The sequence below is a fragment of the Pseudorca crassidens genome, chromosome 18 (assembly GCF_039906515.1).
Source record: "Pseudorca crassidens isolate mPseCra1 chromosome 18, mPseCra1.hap1, whole genome shotgun sequence".
In the NCBI taxonomy this organism is placed as follows: Eukaryota; Metazoa; Chordata; class Mammalia; order Artiodactyla; family Delphinidae; genus Pseudorca; species Pseudorca crassidens.
In genome coordinates, this window is record NC_090313.1 from 59,317,981 (window position 1) to 59,338,544 (window position 20,564).

The following is a 20,564-nucleotide window of genomic DNA, read 5'->3' on the forward strand; positions in this document are numbered from 1 at the left end:
GTCTGGCCTTACATTTAGGTCTTTAATCCATTTTGAGTTTATTTTTGTGTATGGTGTTAGGGAGTGTTCTAATTTCATTCTTTTACATGTAGCTGTGCAGTTTTCACAGCACCACTTATTGAAGAGACTATCTTTTCTCCATTGTATATCCTTGCCTCCTTTGTCATAGATTAGTTGACCATAGGTGCATGGGTTTATCTCTGGGCTTTCTATCCTGTTTCATTGATCTGTGTTTCTGTTTTTGTGCCAGTACCATATTGTGTTGATTACTGTAGCTTTGTAGTATAGTTTGAAGTCAGGGAGTCTGATTCCTCCAGCTCTGTTTTTTTTTTTTTCCTCAAGATTACTTTGGCTATTCGGGGTCTTTTGTGTCTCCATACAAATTTTAAGATTTTTTTGTTCTAGTTCTGTAAAAAATGCCATTGGTAATTTGATAGGAATTGCATTGAATCTGTAGATTTCTTTGGGTAGTATAGTCATTTTCACAATATTGATACTTTGCATCCAGGATCATGGTATATCTCTCCATCTGTTTGGGTCATCTTTGATTTCTTTCATCAGTGTCTTACAGTTTTCTGAGTACAGGTCTTTTACCTCCTTAGGTAGGTTTATTCCTAGGTATTTTATTCTTTTTGTTGCAATAGTGAATGGGATTGTTTCCTTAATTTCTCTTTCTGATCTTTCATCATTAGTGTATGGGAATGCCAGAGATTTCTGTGCATTAATTTTGTATCCTGCAACTTTACCAAATTCATTGATTAGCTCTAGTAGTTTTCTGGTGGCATCTTTAGGATTTTCTGTGTATAGTATCATGTCATCTGCAAACAGTGACAGTTTTACTTCTTCTTTTCCAATTTGTATTCCTTTATTTCTTTTTCTTCTCTGATTGCCATGGCTAGGACTTCCAAAACTATGTTGAATAATAGTGATGAGAGTGGACATCCTTGTCTTGTTCCTGATCTTAGAGGAAATGCTTTCAGTTTCTCACCATTGAGAATGATGTTTGCTGTGGGTTTGTCATATATGGACCTTATTATGTTGATGTAGTTTCCCTCAATGCCCACTTTCTAGAGAGTTTTTATCACAAATGGGTGTTGAATTTTGTCAAAAGCTTTTTCTGTATCTATTGAGATGTTCATATTTTTATTCTTCAATTTGTTAATATGGTGTATCACTTTGATTGATTTGCGTATATTGAAGAATCCTTGCATCCCTGGGATAAACTCCACTTGATCATGGTGTATGATCCTTTTAATATGTTGTTGGATTCTGTTTGCTAGTATTTTGTTGAGGATTTGTTCATCTGTATTCATCAGTGATATTGGTCTGTAATTTTCTTCTTTTGTAGTATCTTTGTCTGGTTTTGGTATCCGGGTGATCACCAAGAATGATTTGCTGTCCTGCTATCTCTGGAACCTGGGTGTGTCAATTGCCCTGCTTTCCAACACCTGCCCCTTCTGTTGGTTCCTTCAGTATTCCCACAAATGTGAGTGATTCCACAACAGCTGTTCACCTCAGCCAGCCACCTCTGAGAGCAGACATTGTATTTTTCTACTTCCTTCCCGCCCAGACTTTTTCCAACAGTTGATCTGTATTTTTTGCCTGACAGACTCATCTGCTGCTCTCTTGCTCTTCCTGGCCGTTGCCTCCTGCTTCCTCAGAAGGTGAGAGCTCCTAGCCTGTCCCAAGAGCAGCTTGGCCCAAAGCCTGGCTGGGCTCCGGCTGCTCCTCTGGCTCCAGTGTAGAGCTGCCCTCTGCTCTATGTAGCAAAAATAACAAACCTTCCCAAACATGTCATGCGATTTGGAGAGGACAGCCATCATGATAATTTACTACACCCACGCAACTCCCCATCCCCTTCTCCACAAATGACAAGGAGAGAAAAGTCAGAACCTATGCCCCATACCCACCTCTGACTCCTGGACCAAGAGCTGCAGTTTCTGTGGCTCTCTGGGGACGGGCAAGGGGCCCATGCTCTCTAATGGACCCTACTCTTGTTGAATTTCCCCGTGTGATTCATCACCAGAGAAGCTGCAGACATGGAAAGCGGGGAGAATCTTGGATGCGTGCTTGCCCTTTCCTTTGTCTCTGTTCTACCTGTCTGTTTAGATTAGAAAGCCACGAGGCATGTCTACCTCTGCGCTCTGTGCAGTACCCACCAAGTGTGGACGCTCATGGAACGTGGGTGATTGATGACGGTGTTAATCTGAGTAATAACATTTGGGGCACAATCTCAAGGAAGTTTTTCAGTACTGGGTTACAGATGTGTGTGTCCTGCTGAGGAGGAAGAGACCCAACTAATGGGCAACTGCAGGAGCCGGTACCAGGATTCTCAGTTCAAAATGCTCTTCTCTTAAAAACAAAAGGCAGGGCTTCCCTGGTGGCGCAGTGGTTGAGAGTCCGCCTGCCGATGCAGGGGACACGGGTTCGTGCCCCGGTCCGGGAAGATCCCACGTGCCGCGGAGCGGCTGGGCCTGTGAGCCATGGCCGCTGAGCCTGCGCGTCCAGAGCCTGTGCTCCACAACGGGAGGGGCCACAACAGTGAGAGGCCCACGTACCACAAAAAAAAAAAAAAAAAGGCAAATCAAACAAACAAGCAAGCAAACAAGCCCTCAGCCAGGCTGTAGTATGAAGCCGTTTTAACAGCAGCACCAGTTGTGTGTCAGCTGCTTGAGACTTTAAGTCAAAGGGAGCACGTCCGAAGGCACCAAAACAATGATTATTGAGAGCTTACTGTCGGCTTCTTTACATATGTGATCTCAAATTAGATGTCATTTCCTTATTTTGGAGATGAGTAAACTGAGCGTCTGAGAGCTGGGGTAACTTGCCCAGGTCACATAGTGATGGACTGAATGTTTGTGTCCCTCCAAAATTCATATTGTGCAGCCCTAATCCACAGTGTGATGGTATCTGGAGGTTTGGCCTTTGGAAGGTAATTACGTTTGGATGAAGTCTTAAGGATGGGATTAGTGTCCTTATAAAAAAGAAAGAGAGACTAGAACACACACACACACACACACACACACTCTGTCTCTGTCTCTGTCTCTGTCTCTGTCTCTCTCTCGCTCTGTCTCTGTGTCTCTCTCTCTCTCTCTCGTGTAACGACGCAGTGAGAAGGTGGCCATCTGCAAACCTGGAAACGGGCCTCATGAGGAACCAAATCTGCCAGCACCTTGATTTTGAACTTCCCAGCCTTTAGAACTACGAGAAATAAAAGTCAGTTGTTAGGCCCTCCAGTCTGTGGATGTTATAGCAGACAGAGCTGACTAAGACACATAGTAAATAACTATTTCTGGACCTGCAGATTTGCACACAGGTCTTCTGTGGCCAGTGTCCATGACCTTGCTATCTGCAGCCTCAGTTATTCTTATCGGTGCCTTTCCTTTGGGTTCAGTAAAAGAAGTTCTTTTCATGCCAATGTGGCAGGCCAGTCCGTGTGCCTATTTGCTTTGTTTCCTTCCCTCAGCACTCCCCCTACTAGGATGAGGTGGGGGGGGGCTTTGACCAGATAGCGTGGATAATGAGTCACCTGCGTGCTGTGAGGGCCGTCACTGTCAGCCACAGATCTGGTGGCTGCCCCTTGCCCTGGAGCCAGGCCTCTGCAGAGAAAAGGCAAAGGACTATGGCAGAGGTGAGGAAGGAGGGAAGTAGTGCCCTAGGTCCTTTCTCGCTTACCCTATATCCAAATCTATCAGCAGCTGTCTTTGGTGATTTGCACCATGGTCTGGACCCAGGGAGTCTCCGTGATCATCTAGTAGCAGGACTTCCTTTCTAGGAGTGAACTGTACCATGAGCTCCCCTGATATCACGGGTCTGACTTTGGGGTCATACTAGCAAACCACTGAGTAACTTAAATGGGTGGTCTGTTTCTTTCTCCAGATATGGCCTCAGGGCAGGATTGGGGTAAGGATTTTCTCACCCCGGAGCGAACTAGGGGACAGATGGTCAAAACTATGGAGAAGGAAGGGGGTCTAACAGCAAGCAAAATAATAGAATGGAAATGATAATAAATATGAATGATATATAATATGTGTAATAGTAATAAGACACATCAGGCTTACTAGCAGGGTCCTTTGTTCGTGGGGAGGCTTACAGGGCAGAGCTTGTGCTCCTTGGCACTAGAGGTGGGAAGAAAGGGAATCAACTGAACTTGCTGGAGGTGGGCCAGGGTGATGGGCTTAGGGACCCCAAGGGTGGGCTGTATCCCAAGGGTGGTAGGATCTGCATATTTGCCAGTGACTCTGATTAAGTGAAGATAACATGAAGTATCTAGCACAGTGCTGGTGTTTATTATATGTTCGGTTAATATTAGGTTATGTTATGGGTTGAATTGTGTCCCCCCAAAATGATATGTTGAAGGCAGAACCCCCAGTACCTCTGAATGTAATCTTATTTGGAAAGAGGGTCATTGCAGATGTAATTGGCTAAGATGAGGTTATGCCACAGTAGGGTGGGCCTTAGTCCCATATGATTGGTGCCCTCTTAAGACGAGAACAGATACAGATGGGGAGAGCGCCGTCTGATGCCATAGGCACAGACTGAAGCACTGCAGTGCGATCAAGGCAGGCCAAGGACTGCCAGCAGCCTTCAGACGCTCGGAGAGGCGAGGAAGGTTCTCCCCTACGGTTTCCGAGGGAGCCTGGTCTTGCCAATACCTTGATTTTGGACCTCCAGCCTCCAGAACTGGGAGACAATGCGTTTCTGTTGTTTTAAGCCATTCAGTTCATGGTCCTTTGCGCAGCCCTAGGAAATGAATACAGCCACTTCCCTCTCTGTTTAGTCTTCCCAGCTCAGCCTCAGAGGTTCATGTGTAGGTGCTTCCATGAGGTGTGTGTTTAAGGAAAAACCAAATTGTGTTTTCAGGCAGTGTGGGAGTTAATCACTTACAGAAACACTTGGAGAAAGAGAAAACAAGTGTCAATGAGGATGTGGAAAAATGGGAACCCTTGGGCACTGTTGGTGGAAATGATGGTACAGCTCGTGTGGAAAACAGTATAGAGGTTCCTCAAAAAATTAAACATAAAACATATGATCCAGCAATCCTACTTCTGTGTATATATCCAAAAGAATTAAAAGCAGGATCTCAAAGAGATCTTTGCACACTCATGTTCACTGAAGCATTATTCACAATAGTCAAGAGGTGGAAGCAACCCAATGTTCATCAATGAATGAATGGTTAAAGAAAGAAAATGTGTGGTATATAAACACAAAGAAATATTATGCAGCTTAAAAAAAGGAGATCCTGTCACATGCCCCCAGATGGAGGTTTTTTGAGGACATGATGCTAAAGTAAGCCAGTCACAAAAGGACAAATACTATATGATCCCACTCATATGAGGTATCTAAAGAGGTCAAAATCATAGAAATAGCAAGTGGAAAGGTGGTTTCCCAGGGCTGGGGGGTAGGTGGGAGAGGAGGTAGTGTTTAATGGTCATAGAGTTTCAGTTTTGCAAGATGAAAACGTTCTAGAGATCCATTGCACAGCAATGTGGATGTACTTGACACTCCTGGACTGTATACTCAAAAATGTTTAAGATGGAAAAAAAATTTTTTTAAAATAAATTTATTTATTTATTTACTTATTTTTGACTGCGTTGGGTCTCGTTGATGCGTGCGGGCTTTCTCTAGTTGCGGCGAGCAGGGGCTACTCTTCATTGTGGTGCACAGGTTTCTCATCGCGGTGGCTTCTCTTGTTGCAGAGCACGGGCTCTAGGCACGTGGGCTTCAGTAGTTGTGGCATGTGGGCTCAGTAGTTGTGGCATGTGGGCTTAGTTGCTCCGTGGCATGTGGGATCTTCCTGGACCAGGGTTCGAACCCGTGTCCCCTGCATTGGCAGGCGGATTCTTAACCACTGCACCACCAGGGAAGTCCCTAAGATGGAAAATTTAATGTTATGTGTTTGTAACCACAATTAAGAAATAAAATAAAAATTAAAAAAGAAACCCTAGGAGAAGTTCCCATGGAAAATGAGAAATTCTTTGATAATGTGATTAATTACTTTCTCGGTTTGTACATATGTATGTCCTTGATTTTTTTGTACATTGGATTTTCTTAAAGCGAGGCTTGCATGTAACCTGGGTGCGGGAGCTTCTGGTGGGTTGTTACAGCGACCCTACCCTGGTCCACCACTTCTTTCCCTGCATGTGGCATAATAGTGTGGGGTTGGAGTTCCCCGCCTAATGGGAGACTTAAGGTACATAGGAGGGCTCCCGCTGACAGCCTCTCGAGGCAAATGATTTACAGAATTGAGGCCAGGGGACTAGGCTGTCCCTTTCGTGAAGCCCAGGTGTCAGCAGTTTCTACATGTGGTCTAATAAAAATACATGTTTGGTCTTTGTTCCCAGTTCCTGGCACAGAGTAACTTAAAACCCTTGGGATTTCTTGAGTGATAGGTGTATCTTTTATTATTCAATCACCAAAGGCCAATGAAATAATCAGTCATGACCATATAATGAAACCTCCATAAAAACCTCTAGACGACAGGGTTTGGAGAGCGTCCGAGTTGGGGAGTACATGAAGATGCAGGGAGGGTGGTGTGCCCTGCTGGGTATGGAAGCTCTGCCTCCCTCTCCCCTCATACCTTGCCTTAAGCATCTTTTCCATTTGACTGTTCCTGAGCTGTATGTTTCATTAAAAAAAACAAAACCCAAAACCTGTATTTGTACGTAAAGCGTTTTCCTGAGTTCTTTGAGCTTTTCTAGCAAATCAGCAAAACTGCGAGCCTCTGATTTGTAGCTGGTTAGTTAGAAGTACTGGTGGCCCAAGACTTGTGACTGACATCTGAAGTGGGAGCAGTTTTGTGGGACTGAGCCCTTTAACTTGTGGAATCTGGTGCCAGCTCCAGGTGGGGTGTGTCAGAATTGAAGTGTAGGACATCCAGTTGGTGTCAGAGAACTGAAGAATAGATTGGTATCAAAAAACATCTCAGACTACATTCTTTCTCTTGGTCTGGGTTTCTTCCTTCTTGAGTAATCCAAGTAGAAGATACCACCCCTGGAGAGAGGATAGGGGTCTCGGCCCAGCCTGGCAGTGGGGATGTAAATGTCAGCCAGGATGACCAAACAGGGGGCCCGTGTTTGGGCTATTGTGTGTCACACCGACCTTGACCGGCCATGTGGACACAACCAGGGTGAGCTCTTGCTGACCATCAGATGCCTCATTCCCACCTGTGATGCTCAGAGAGAGACCATGAGCCATGAAAAACATCATATTGTTTTGTGATGTCACCCGTGGAATGTTCTGAGTGTTTTGGTGACCAACTTCTGCATAGGACCTACACCTGGCACCTAACATTGGTATGGCTTTTTACTTGAGATAGAAATAATTTTAGAAAAGGTAGTAGGTATCGGTATCTCTGCTCCACACACTTTCAGAAAGCTTTTCCATCAACTGTAATACCTGTCTTAATTTCTGTTCAGAGACTGATAAAGCATCGTATCAGATATCATCTTCACATTCTCTCAGACTCAGATTTTCATAATGTACATAATTAACAAGAGGGGATAAGTGAGTAGTACAAAGTCCTCTGTTTTTCAGGTGAGAAGTTGAGGTCCAGAGGATGGGCTGGGAAGCAGAAATCTACTTATTTCCTCTTTTCCACAGCACTTGAGGCCAAATTTTACAAGAAAAAGAGATTCCAGATCTGAAAGCCTAGAAATTCCAATCAGTGTGGTCCTACCTCAGGTAGGGATAATCACAGAAGGATGCAACCTCTCAGTTTTAGCGAGAATAGCCCTCCTCTGTCAAAACTCTAGCAGGATGTCATAGAAGGAGCAGAGTAGTCAGGGCCTCAGATTCTAGTTCTAGGTCAGCCGCCAGCCAGCTGTGTACCTGGGGGAGGCCACTTAGTCACTCAGCGTCTTGGATTTCTCATCCCTTGAATGAGCGGGGTGGGTTAGGTGATCTGGGAAGACCTTCCAGCCCTACCACTTGAAGTTTCTGTGACTCTCGGAAATAAGCCAATCTTCTCAAAATTAGATCTTTTGGTGCTTGCTGTTGTACAACTACTCTGGATTTATGGGGGCAGAATTAGAACTGAGACTTGCAGTCAAAAGCATACGACTGAATCCATGAACCTAGGATGTGGGCTGAGGGGTACAGGGTCATGCGGAGGGGTCAAGAGAATGAAGGCCTGCTGTATCCCAAAGACAGAGAGAGTGTAAGAGGGGTGGGCCTGGGGGGTTCAGAATGGAGGCCAATGAACGGATGACAGGCTGGGTTTCCTGGGAGGGGTCCTCCTGATTGGATTGTTCCTACTGCTGTGTCACAAAGGGGGCAGCCTTGCTTCTCCAGAGTCACCCAAGGCCCTCTTGGAAGATTATGGTGGTGCAACCAGAGGGGCTGAAATGTAGAGTGGAGGAATCCATTGCAGAGGTAACTATCTGAAAGCTCTGTCCAGGGACGTGTAGGAACAGGATTGATCGCCAGTGGGCATCCTGGGATCTTGGAGAGCATGAAATTAGAGGACACCTGCTGCCTGGGCACATGGGCAGATGTGTCTCATGGGTTTACCTGCCAAGGGGGCACAAGTCCTGCGGCAGGTTCCAGACACCCGGCAGGGTACTCTAGGCTGGCGCTTGGGGTGAAGGGGGCATCTATAAGTTTAGATGATCTGAACTGGGTCATCACTAGAGCTGTGAGAGGGACCAGTGTGCTGACTGGACCTCCCCAAATGAGGACTTCTCTGGCGGTCCAGTGGTTAAGACTCTGCACATCCACTGCAGGGGGCACAGGTTCGATCCCTGGTCGGGGAACTAATATCCCGCATGCTGCATGGTGTGGCCAAACAAACAAACAAAAACAAAACAAAGCAAAAAACAAGGGGATGAAGGGAGATTGAGCCCTGATTTGATCATGTGGCGGCACTGGGCCGTGCAGTGCGAGGGAGAGATTGTATAGGAACGGGAACTGGGAACCCTAGGAAGCCCACTAGTAATGTCAGAGCTGGAGTTAAAGGCTTGAAGCCAGGTCAGTGCCCACTTCCTCTGCTATGCCGCAAGCTGGGGACATGCCACCTGCTTCTTCCCTTGCTCTTAAGAGATGGTGCCTCTTCTCCGCCCGTCTTCACCGCCTACCGTGAGCTCCCTGCGTGTATCTGCCACATTCTGCTTCGTTTGGAGGCTGAGCCCATTCATCTGGGAAGGGGATTGCAGCAGCAGCTCTGTGTCTCCAGAAAGTACCTCTGGCCTCCCAGCTCCCAGTCATGCCTGGCGCTTCTCATTTCCATTGCACATGCCTATGGTTCGCTATTTGTTTCACCCTTAGGTCTTTTCAGGTCTTATTGATTTCCAGTTTTTCTTCCTCACATTAAACATTTGTGTTTTCTGGTCTATTTCCCTCCAACACATTAACTCGCCAGCCATCGATGTTACTTCCTGCCCAAGCTGTCTGCCCTCCTGGTTCCTTTTGTGCATAATGATTCAGTTCTCGCCAGCATTCCCATGTCCCCAGTGAGCGCTATCTGTGAGTTTCATAAAAGCACTGTTTCCTGTGAGATCATTAATGAAGGATCTATACCAGGTCAGAATGAGCTCCCACAGCACCCTCCAGGGCCCCCCTTATCCCTCGCTGTTGCCTTTTCTCAGTCCCCTTTGTTTGGGTTTGTTCTTCAGAAGCTATGGAATCCACCAACAATGCCTGTATCTCTACCAATTTGAATAAGTGTTAGGAGGAAGATTTCAGAAGATTGTGTGTTAAACAATTAGCTAAAACTACCAGATACATGACAGACGACATCTTCATCCTCTTTGCTGTTAGTTTATGATTCTATCAAAATCAGTCACACTGACCCATGAATTATCCTCTTACCTGTTCGCATTTCTTAAAACCAACATTGACTTTCTCATGGTGCTCGGAACGGAGTTAATTTAAAACTATGATAATGAGACACTCAGCCTTGTCAACCTGGTCTGAAAATTAGTGGCAGATCTGGCTTTTCCTTCCAGCGTCCTGGGCCTCTCAGCTTCACACGTTTGAAAAGTAACCCCAGATGGTTGAATGTTCTCTGACCGTAACCCTCAGTAATGCTGGCAAAGTAGGGCTTTAAAAATCTTGGTCAACAGGCTTGACGTCTGCTGGGAGCATTTGGACGTCTCTTCTGGTCTGTGGTAGCCGTACTTCTCCAGGAGTGGAGAGAACCTCAGTGCATGTCAGCTAAACTGGCTAGTCATTGTCTAGCCCTGTTGCTGAACTATTTAGATGGGAGGCCAGCAGCCCCAGAAATTCCAGCCCAGAAGGTCCCCCTCAGAGTCCTGGTCCTTAGACACCCCTTAGCATCAGAGAGAGACTTTGGTCTTATCACCTCTCCTTTGCCTTTGCCCTGCCCGCCCTTCCACTGGCTTTTCCTCCTCCACGGTCTCCACTTGCCACGCACAAGGCTGGTGATCTGACAGAAGCACATAGTTGGTGATTTCATGCATTTTCCTTCTAGGACCAAATGCATTTAAAAAGGAGATGCCAGGGCTTCCCTGGTGGCTCAGTGGTTGAGAGTCTGCCTGCTAATGCAGGGGATACGGGTTCGAGCCCTGGTCTTGGAAGATCCCACATGCCGCGGAGCAACTAGGCCCGTGCGCCACAACTACTGAGCCTGCGTGTCGGGAGCCTGTGCTCCGCAACGGGAGAGGCTGTGACGATGAGAGGCCCACAAAAAAAGGAGATGCCAGGGAGAAGGCCAGGCCTGATGTTAAGGACGGATTCCCAACCATAGGTGGGATTCAGGCACCGGTGAGGGAGATGTTGGTGCCCAGGGCCCTTCCTGGATCCTCAGCACTAATGCATCTTACTTAGGCCACAAGTGGGAGCACATTGCCCCTGAGGGCAGCGTCTCTTGGTCACCTTCCTAACAAAGCCAGATGCGAGGTGTGATGAGCGCCATGGCCATTTGTCTTCCCCTCCTGCATCCTTTCTCATATCCTGTTCTTTCATGAGGAAGCCCCCCTCTTCCTCTCCCACCTACTGGGTCTGCATCCACATGTGAGGGCATTTCCCACAGGTCAAGGAAGAGACCGTCCTTTCCTTCATGGGGAGACCAGGCCAGGCTTCTCTGGGGGCTTGAATCAGGCTGCTGTAGACTCCGCCTCCTAGGCTGAAGAGAACTTTCGGGGGTGTTCCAGGCGCTTTTTCTTGGCCCAGACCTCTTGGTGGGGCTCAATGACACCAAGGACAGATTAGTTTAGCCCATGAAACCAACCCAGTGACACCACTGGTTGAGGAGACCCACCAAGAAGGAGCTGGCTTCAGACATTGGCTAAGGGGGCCTGGGATGTTTTACCTCGAGGGTTTGCTTATCAGATGCTCACTTTTTGCAAAGTCCTTTTGTAAAGAAAACCATTCAGCATTTGCTAGAGTGTTTTGGGCCAGGAACGTTTAAGCTTTACTAGTAGAGCTGGCCATCTGTTTGGTCTTTTTAAAAATCTTTTGGCTCCGCGGCATGTGGGATGTTAATTCCCCGAGCAGGGATCGAACCCGCGCCCCCTGCATTGGAAGTGAGGAGTCTTAACCACTGGGCCGCCCGGGAAGCCCCTGTTTGGTCTTTATGACAGCTTACCGACCACTTTCTTAGCGTCTCACAGCACCACCAGGAACAGGGCAGAGCAGCTACATGGGGGTTCATTTTAGAGGTGACATTCAGAGAAGTTAAGCGACTTTCACAAGAGCAGTCAAAGGTGGGACTTTTAAGCCCAAAGCTACTGGGAATTTAAGACCTCTAGTCTCATTGGATTATAGGTTCAAGATGGCAGTGTGGACCACCAGCATGCTTGTGTGCAGAGGACGGCTTCCTTTAGGGACTGTGTAGATGGACATGGGGAAAACCCCATGATGTAACAGCTCTGCAGTTTAAAAATGTGAATTGAAATGTGGATACGGCTTTCCTAAATAGACTAAACATATTAAGGTAAACAAAATCACCACTTTTGAGGGCCCAAAATAGTGTAATGTTAACAGTTTTGTGTAGTTCAATCTGATATCTCCTCCTTACCTTTCAGTGCACTTTGGTTGATTAGTGCATTGGCAAGGACTCATCACACCTCCAGTGTATGTGAAATGTGTTCTTCTAACTTCCAGGACTAGGGATGTCAAAAAAAGTAAGGGACGGGTCACTGTGCTCAGATAATTACAATTTAGTCATCTGGGGACAAGATGGGACAAGACGTATGAGAATCACTGCAAAGGAATGATATCAACACACATGCAAAATAAAATATCTGGGCATTATGAAGAGCTAGAATGAGCCTGCAGTTTGGAGTCAGATATCCTGGTTTTAAACCCTTGCTGGCTATGTGATCTTTGGTGGAACCATGGTAGCTCTTTTCAGTAAGATATTACTTATGACTATGGAAATCCGTTAGCATATCATCACATAATAGTCTTTCAGTGTTACTTCCTTTTCCTTGCTCTATACAATCAAAGGAAATGCTAAGCAACTTCTCTTCTGAATTCACAGTAACCATTCTTGCATGTCTGTAGCTCTCTATAAACAAAGAAGATGTCACATATTCTCCTTTTATTTTTGAACTCTACAACAAAGCGTCTGAAATAAATAGGGCAGATGTTAGTAAAACTGCTGTGGATGGTTGCACAGGTTGTGCACTGCAACACCAGTTGTGAATGGCACCCTCTAGAGCTGGGCATTGTATAGCCTGCACGAACATAGGGGGTGGCTCTGAATCACGCTAGCATCCACATTTTCTAGTTATGGAAACTGAGGCAGAGAAATTAAGTGATTTTGTAAAGGCTATGCACTCATACAGCACAGACCCAGGACCCTTTTCAGTGTTATGATGTCCAGTCCCCTGTTCCCCATACTGTAGTGCCAGAATTAATGCTTGCTGCACGTCCACCTCCCTCACTTACCCCAAGAAATAATGGTTGCTATGCACTGATTTTCAAATTGATTGGAAGTTCCCTGAGAACAGACGCCAAATTAATGTTAGTTGATTCATTGACATAAATGTGATTTGGTGCAAGAATGTTTAGAGTGGGAATAGATTAGGGTGAGAAGTTTTCACAAGGCCAAGAAAGAGATTTCCTTGGAGGACTAATAAGTCCAGCTAGGTCTGATTGGAATCAGGGAAATATGGGAAAGAAAGAATTTGTCTTGCCTCAATCCCTTCCCAAAGTTTAAGCACGATTCTTGATATATCTGAAATCGTATATATTTAGTATTTTCCCTTAGATGGTCTCATTTTCAGAAAAAGAAAAGATGCTGCTCTACTTTAGCTTCATCTAAATCCTATCCATAGGATTGTGGGTTTGATAAAATAGGTATATTTTCCCAATACCCATTAAAATAAATATATGACTATTAAAATGTTTACAGTATTTAAGTGTTTTATCTAAGAAACTAGGCCATGAGGCAGTGCTGGACTTGGCCACCTTCTGGGTCCTGTCTGGGGATAAGAGGAAGGATAGAAGGACTTTCATAAGAGGAGCGTTTGGTCTCTTGGTTAAGGAGGTAAAGGAGACCTATCAGTCCATCAGTATTTTCTGGATTAGGTGCGTGGGCACGGAACAGAGACAGCACAGGACTTGCTTGGAAGGTGTTGGTCATTTAAGGGAGGGGACACGATGTCAGCTAGGTTGATAAAAGAGGACTGCTGGGGCCATAGTGATGCCAGTTTGTAAACATGGATCCCTTCGACCAGAGGAAGTTAGACAAGAGGATATTAGAGATAATGCTACTGACCTTTCATTATACAGAAGTGGAAACCAAGGTCAGAGGGTTAGAGGATGTAACCAAGGTCACCCAATGGCATGCGTAAGGACAAGGGCCCAAATACCCAAATTGTCTATATAGCTAGGGATCCGCCACCCACATGTTAAGTTTTTATTTAGTGCCTTTATGTTGAGGGGATAGTTGAAAATCCCTTGGGTACCCAGTTCAGGATATGGATATAAAATAAAGGCAGCTGACTGAGTAGGGTGATTTAAAGGCCATCAAGGATACTATGAACAGGTATAAAGCACCAGAGGTTTCTCTTTGGTTGTTCACCTGGATCAGGGAGACTATCTTTCTGATAGAAATCAATCATAAAAAAGAAGTGAGAGGGCTTCCCTGGTGGCGCAGTGGTTGAGAGTCCGCCTGCCAATGCAGGGGACGCGGGTTCGTGCCCCGGTCCGGGAAGATCCCACATGCCGCGGAGCGGCTGGGCCCGTGAGCCATGGCCGCTGAGCCTGTGCGTCCCGAGCCTGTGCTCCGCAACGGGAGAGGCCACAACAGTGAGAGGCCCTTGTACCGCAAAAAAAAAAAAGAAATGAGAGAGTTGGGGAAATCTGAATCAGTATTTGTTGGTATTAAGGGATCATTGTTAAATTTTAAAGGGAAGATAATGGTATTGTGTTTTGTTAAAAAAATACGCATTGATGTATTTATGGATAAAAGAGCACAGTGGGGCTTCCCTGGTGGCGCGGTGGTTGAGAGTCCGCCTGCCGATGCAGGGGACGCGGGTTCGTGCCCTGGTCCGGGAAATCCCGCAAGCCGCGGAGCGGCTGGGCCCGTGAGCCATGGCCGCTGAGTCTGCGCGTCCGGAGCCTGTGCTCCTCAATGAGAGAGTCTGCAGCGGTGAGAGGCCCGCGTACGGCAAAAAAAACAACAAAAAAAACCCTAAAAAAAACCCCAAAACAAAACAGTGTCTATACTTTGCTTTGAAATAACCCAGCGGCAGGGGAGTGGTTCTGGAATTGGATGAAGGTATAGATGAAGCAGGTGTGGCCTTGATTTGATAACTGCCGAAGCTGGGTACATGGAAATTTATTAGACTATCATCTCTCTTTTTGTGTATGTTTGAAATTTTCCATAATAGAAAGTCCCCAAGTAGTGAAAGTCCTTTGCTTAGTTCATGGAGATTCCCTACATGTGTGCTTCACATACGTAAGTTCAGGGAGCCAGAACTGGATTTGTGACTTACTGAGTGAACTGGTGCTGGTTATTTAACTTCTCTGAGTTTTAGTTTCTCCATCTGTAAAATGGGAATAATAACACCTTATTAAATCAGTGTTGTGAAGATTAAATGAATTCAGTAGTGCAAAACTTCTTCCCTTTCTTTCTCTTGATGGGTATACCCATCATGGATTAAAACTACATTTTCCATAGTAACATCTTCAAGAGCAGGATATTACTGCGGAGACGGATTCCTGTAGTACTTCATCCTTGGAGGATGAAGAGGACCTCTCAAGATTTACTCCTTATTGACCTTGGCTAATCTTCCCAGTCTGGGATCAAAGCACCTTAAATGTATAAGGGAACGGTCTGGGCTCTTCACAATGGGGTTCATTCTGATCACAGGTTCAGTCACAAGAGCCATTGTGCTTCTCCCATTGAGAAGGATGATAACCATGGAGGCTGGATTTATTTAAAATGAATAAGGTTCTGATTGCAGAATGTCCCTGCGCCTTTGCTCTCTGGAAGACTAAGCACAACCTTACAAAGTTAATGACGTGCTTATTGGAAAGTTAATAGCATAGAATCATGCCTTCTATTTATCTAGCTCTTTGGGTCTTAAAGAATTCTAACCAACTTTATACGCTGTACAAATTATGTATCTCTATATGCCTATATATATAATGTGAATAACCTGACTTGTTTTCTATCTTCTCTATCTGTAAAATTTTGAAAATAACCTAAGAAACGAGAAATTAATATTTGGAGAGCCTTGCAGTGTACTTGGATGAAATGCTTTTGGTGTATTCAGAAGCAGCTCTCATGATCTTATTTTTATTTAAATTCATGGCTGCAATTGTTACCTCTTCTCCAGGATGCATCCCACTTGTTCACTGCTTTTTGAGTTCATCTCAGAATTCCTCCATTAGTGAAATCTCCTTTTCTTGGTAACAATACCTTACATTTACATTTCTTACATTCTGTGGCACCTGGCAGTTTTAAAAACACTTTTGCATTCATTATCTCATTTAATCCTCACAACGGTGTTGTGAACTAAGCAGGGCACGTGTTATTATTTCCATTTGACAGGTACAGTTTGCTGACTTTCAGTGTTGGAAGGTGGTGCCGTTAAGGTCACAGAGTCTGACTCTCTTTCGTACTAGTGAAAATCTGGGTCTCAGAGAGGATGAGAGCTCTCTAGTTCCACGCTGCCCATCAGCAACAGAACCAGGATGAGCATCTGTGTGACCCCAGTCTTGACCCCTTGGCCTTCAGCCCTGGTGTAACCCTCACCTGAGCAAACTGCATTCTACCTGGCTCAGAGCAGTTCTGACCACCGGAAGCCAGAATCACCGGAGGGAGCTGGTTAGAAATACAGATGGATGAGTGAATGAGTGAATGAGTCTTGTAAGTAAAGGCTCCAAAATGTGCATTTAAAACGCACTCAGCTTATCTTCTATATTGAGGAGTGTGGCAGTGGTTTGCTGGCTTTAAGCTCTGTGGCTCCGATCCTCTTTTTATGTGGTGGTTTCGAGGTGCATGGCCACCATCATGAATTCCTCTGTATGCATTCCCTGGTATCCTTTGATGTCTTCACTGCCACACGTTGAACTCCCATTGCTCGGTGATATGTCTGTGATGGTGCCCTTCCTTTCCAAAATTATCAGCTGGACTCTGTTTTAAGCTTAGCACCATGTTGGCTGGTGTTAAAGGGGCTGTGGGACTTACCAGTAGCACTGCCATTTGGGACAATGTGAGTGGCTGTTGGGTGATGCCAATTGTGGGTACACATCTACAGCTCCGGTGGCTGGAGAACAGTGTTTATTCTTCCTCTAGGGTGACAGAAGTGTGCCAGAACCCGTGCTTAGTGCTTTCACACATTACCTCTTTTATCCTAAAATATTTCTATGAGGCAAGGCAGTAGGTGCAGTTACCCCAATTTGAAAGCGTGGTAACTAAAGCTCACATAATTTGTCCATGTTCTTGTAACTAATCAAATAATGGGGCGAGAACTCAAACAGTTGGTTGATTCCAATATCAATGCCTTTATCCTCCATGATATATTCTTTTTTTTTTTTTTTTTTTTTTTGCGGTACATGGGCCTCTCACTGTTGTGGCCTCTCCCGTTGCGGAGCACAGGCTCCGGACGCGCAGGCTCAGCGGCCATGGCTCACGGGCCCAGCCGCTCCGCGGCATGTGGGATCTTCCCGGACCGGGGCACGAACCTGCATCCCCTGCATCAGCAGGCGGACTCTCAACCACTGCGCCACCAGGGAAGCCCCATGATATATTCTTGATTCTCATTATTCATGGATTCCATATTTGTGAATCTGCCTAAATTTTTTTCACTAAAATTAGTTTGCAGCCCCAAAATCAATACTTGTCTCACTTTCATGATTATTCATAGACATGCACAGAATGATGAAAATTTTGAGTTACCTGATGCACACATTTCCAGTTGGAGGTGCCTTCTTGTTTCAGCTCTCAGACTGTAAAAGTGTCCGTTTCACAGTTTATTTAGTGTCACTGTTTTCACACTCTTGTGCTTTTTGTTGGTGTTTCTCTGTCTAAAATGGCCCTCAAGCATAGCGCTGCAGTGCTGTCTAGTCGTCTTAAGCACCAGAAAGCAGTGATGTGATGTGCCTTACAGAGAAAACACCTGCTAGGTAAGCTTCCTTCCCGCATGAGTCACAGTGCTGTTGACCGCAAGTTCAATGTAATGAATCAAAAGTACATTTAAAATAAGGTGTCTTTCAACAGCAGACAAAGTTATTTATTGATTGGATGAGGAAAATGTGACCAGAGGCTAGCAGGAACCTAACGCCGTGCGTCTCTTTGGAGCAATGGTACAGTAGTCGCGAATGGTGTGTTCGCGGGACTTTATAGAACCGCGAATAAGGAGGACCGATGTCATTTCCTCGCGAGGAACCCAAGAGACCAAGTGCAAAAGCGCCCTCTGTGGCCAGTCCAGACCTCCAGACTGGGTTTCTTGTGGGGTCTCCCGGCCTCTCATGTGGTCAGCCAGCCTCGGGTGCGTCAGCTCCTTCGCTAACTCTGGGCTTCCCTGTTCTCTCCCGCAGAGGGGTACAGCCGAGCTCTTCCTGAGGCTCCACAACTTGTACCCCACCCCGCGCTGGGCCAGGCAGGACCTCCCTGCCCAGGCTGAGCCGCCGGGCGGTCAGCCAGCACTCCTACCTGCCGAACCGCTTCCCCTCCGTGCCCCTGGACCCCATGGAAAGCCCCACCTCCCAGGCGGACCTGGAGCTGGACTACAACCCTCCCCGCGTGCAGCTCAGCGACGAGACGTTCGTCTTCCAGGACGGGCGGTGGGTGAGTGAGAACTGTCGCCTGCAGTCCCCCTACTTCTCCCCGTCCTCGTCCTTCCACCACAAGCTGCACCACAAGCGGCTGGCCAAGGAGTGCCTGCGGCAGGAGGAGAACAAGTCCCTGCACGCGGAGAAGCAGTCCCTGCGCACGGAGAACCAGTCCCTGCGCTCCGAGAACCAGTCCCTGCGCACGGAGAACCAGTCCCTGCGCGCCGAGAACCAGTCCCTGCGTGCGGAGAACCAGTCCCTGCGCGCGGAGATCCAGTTCTTGCGCGCGGAAAACCGCACGCTCCGCGAGGAAAGCAAGATCCTGCAGGTCCTATGGGAGGTGCACCAGGCCGCGCTGGGCCGCGAGGACGGCCGGGCCTCCTCGCCACTGCTGCACAAGGACAACGCCTCGTCCCTGGAGGCGGCGAAGAAGGACCCGGACCTGCAGGTGCACGGCGGCCGGGAGAGCAGCACCCTGCAGCTCCTCCGGGAGGAGAACCGGGCCCTGCAGCAGCTGCTGGAGCAGAGAAAGGCCTACTGGGCCCAGCCGGACGAGAAGGCGGCCTCGACCGAGATCAAACCGGTCCCCTCGCCCCATGAGGCGCCCCACGGGCTGCTGCCGGACCAGGGCGTGGGCCTCTCCTCCCCCTTCGAGGAGCCCAAGGGCCCCCAGGCCCCGCAGGAGGACTCCAAGACGCTCCGGACCCTGCACGAGATGCTCAGCAACCTGTCGGGGCAGCCCAGGGAGGAGGTGGGCAAGGCGGGCCCGGGCCTGCCCGACGGCGGCCAGTCCCTGGAGCTGCTGCGGGAGATGAGCCAGGCGCTGCAGGCGCTGCAGAAGGAGAACCAGACCCTGCAGGCCCTCCGCGAGGAGAACCGGCTCCTGCAGGAGGAGAACCGGGCGCTGCACGTGCTGCGCGAGGAGCACCGCATTTTCCAGGAGAGCAAGGCGCTGTGGGAGAACAACAAGCTGAAGCTCCAGCAGAAGCTGGTCATCGACACGGTGACCGAGGTCACCGCCCGGATGGAGCTGCTCATCGAGGAGCTGTACGCCTTCATCCCGACCAAGAACAAAGACCCCAAGAAGCCCAGCAGGGTCTGAGGCTCCCCGTCCGAGCCGCACCGAAGCCCAGAGCTGGGCCACCAAACGGCATCGCCCGCCTTCCCGTGGTCGCTTCGCCCGCCTCCACCAGCTGGTGCCCGTGCAAGAGCAGAACGAGTGGCCTGGTCAACTCAGAGAAGCAATAAAGATGTGAGAAGGCGAGGGCCGCTAATCGCGCGTGCTGCTCTGCTTTCTTTCTCATTTTTCTTTCTTTTGAGCACTTGCGGGCTCACGGCGAAACGGAGCAGAAAGTACAGAGATTTCCCACATACCCTCTACCCCACACACCAACCCGCAGCCTCCCCGCTATCAACATCATCCGCCAGAGGGCGCACTTGTTACAACTGATGAACCTGCACTGACACATCATTATCACCCAAAGCCACGGTTCACATTAGGGTTCACTCTGGGTGGGTTCATTCTATGGGATGGAACAGAGTATATACAGAGTATATTCACGGCCCTAGAACTCCTTTGTGCTCTGCCTGTTCATCCTTCCCTGCCTCCCACCCCCGGCAACCACTGATCTTTTTACTATCCCCATGGTTTTGCCTTTTCTAGAGTGTCATATGGAATCATACAGTAGACAGGCTTTTCAGCAGCAGGCATTTCAGTCTCCTCCATGTCTTTTCATGGCTTGATAGCTCGTTTCTTTTTAATGCTGAATGCTGTTCCCTTGTCTGAATTTACTGCAGTGTGTTTATCCATTCACCTACCGAAGGACTTCTCGGCTACTTCCAAGTTTTGGCAGTTACGAATCTGGCTTCCTTTTCTTCTTTTTTCTCTTGTCTCTTCCTTACTTCAGCCTTCATTATCATCTGCTTTTCATTTCCTCCCTTTTTCCTTCCTTGTTTTCCTCCCCTTTCTCCTGTCCTCCTTGCTCTCTCATCATCTGATGAGGTCATAGTGTGGAGGAGAGGATGTGGGAGTAGAGCCCACTCAAGGCCAGGACTTTTCACCTGGGCTGCTGGCGACACTGGGCTGGAAAGCTCTGTCTAGGGCTGTCCCGTGTGTTGTAGGATGTTTAGTAGAATCCCTGGCCTTTGCACTAGATGCCAGGAACAGCCACCTGGCCCCCAGCTGTGACAAGCAAGTGTTTCCAGGCTTTGTCAAATGGCCCCCGGGGGTGGGAGGTTAAACCCCTGCCCCACTCCCAACACTGCTCTCAGGGAATCTTCCTGGAAACAACAGCCCTTGAAATGCTCTGAGAAAGTGAAGGTTTCCACGAGGGGAAGACAATCCTTTCGGGCAGATTCATGATCACACTCCA

General features: G+C 47.5%; 1 protein-coding gene across 1 annotated transcript; it reads left to right on the plus strand.

The window, feature by feature from the left end:
- Positions 1-8,319: 8,319 nt before the first annotated feature.
- Positions 8,320-19,294, plus strand: CBY2 (chibby family member 2). The gene is given in 4 exon segments (XM_067713824.1): positions 8,320-8,373; positions 17,959-18,024; positions 18,026-18,384; positions 18,508-19,294. Coding segments are annotated over 4 exon segments (1,266 nt in total).
- The last annotated feature ends 1,270 nt before the right edge of the window (positions 19,295-20,564 follow it).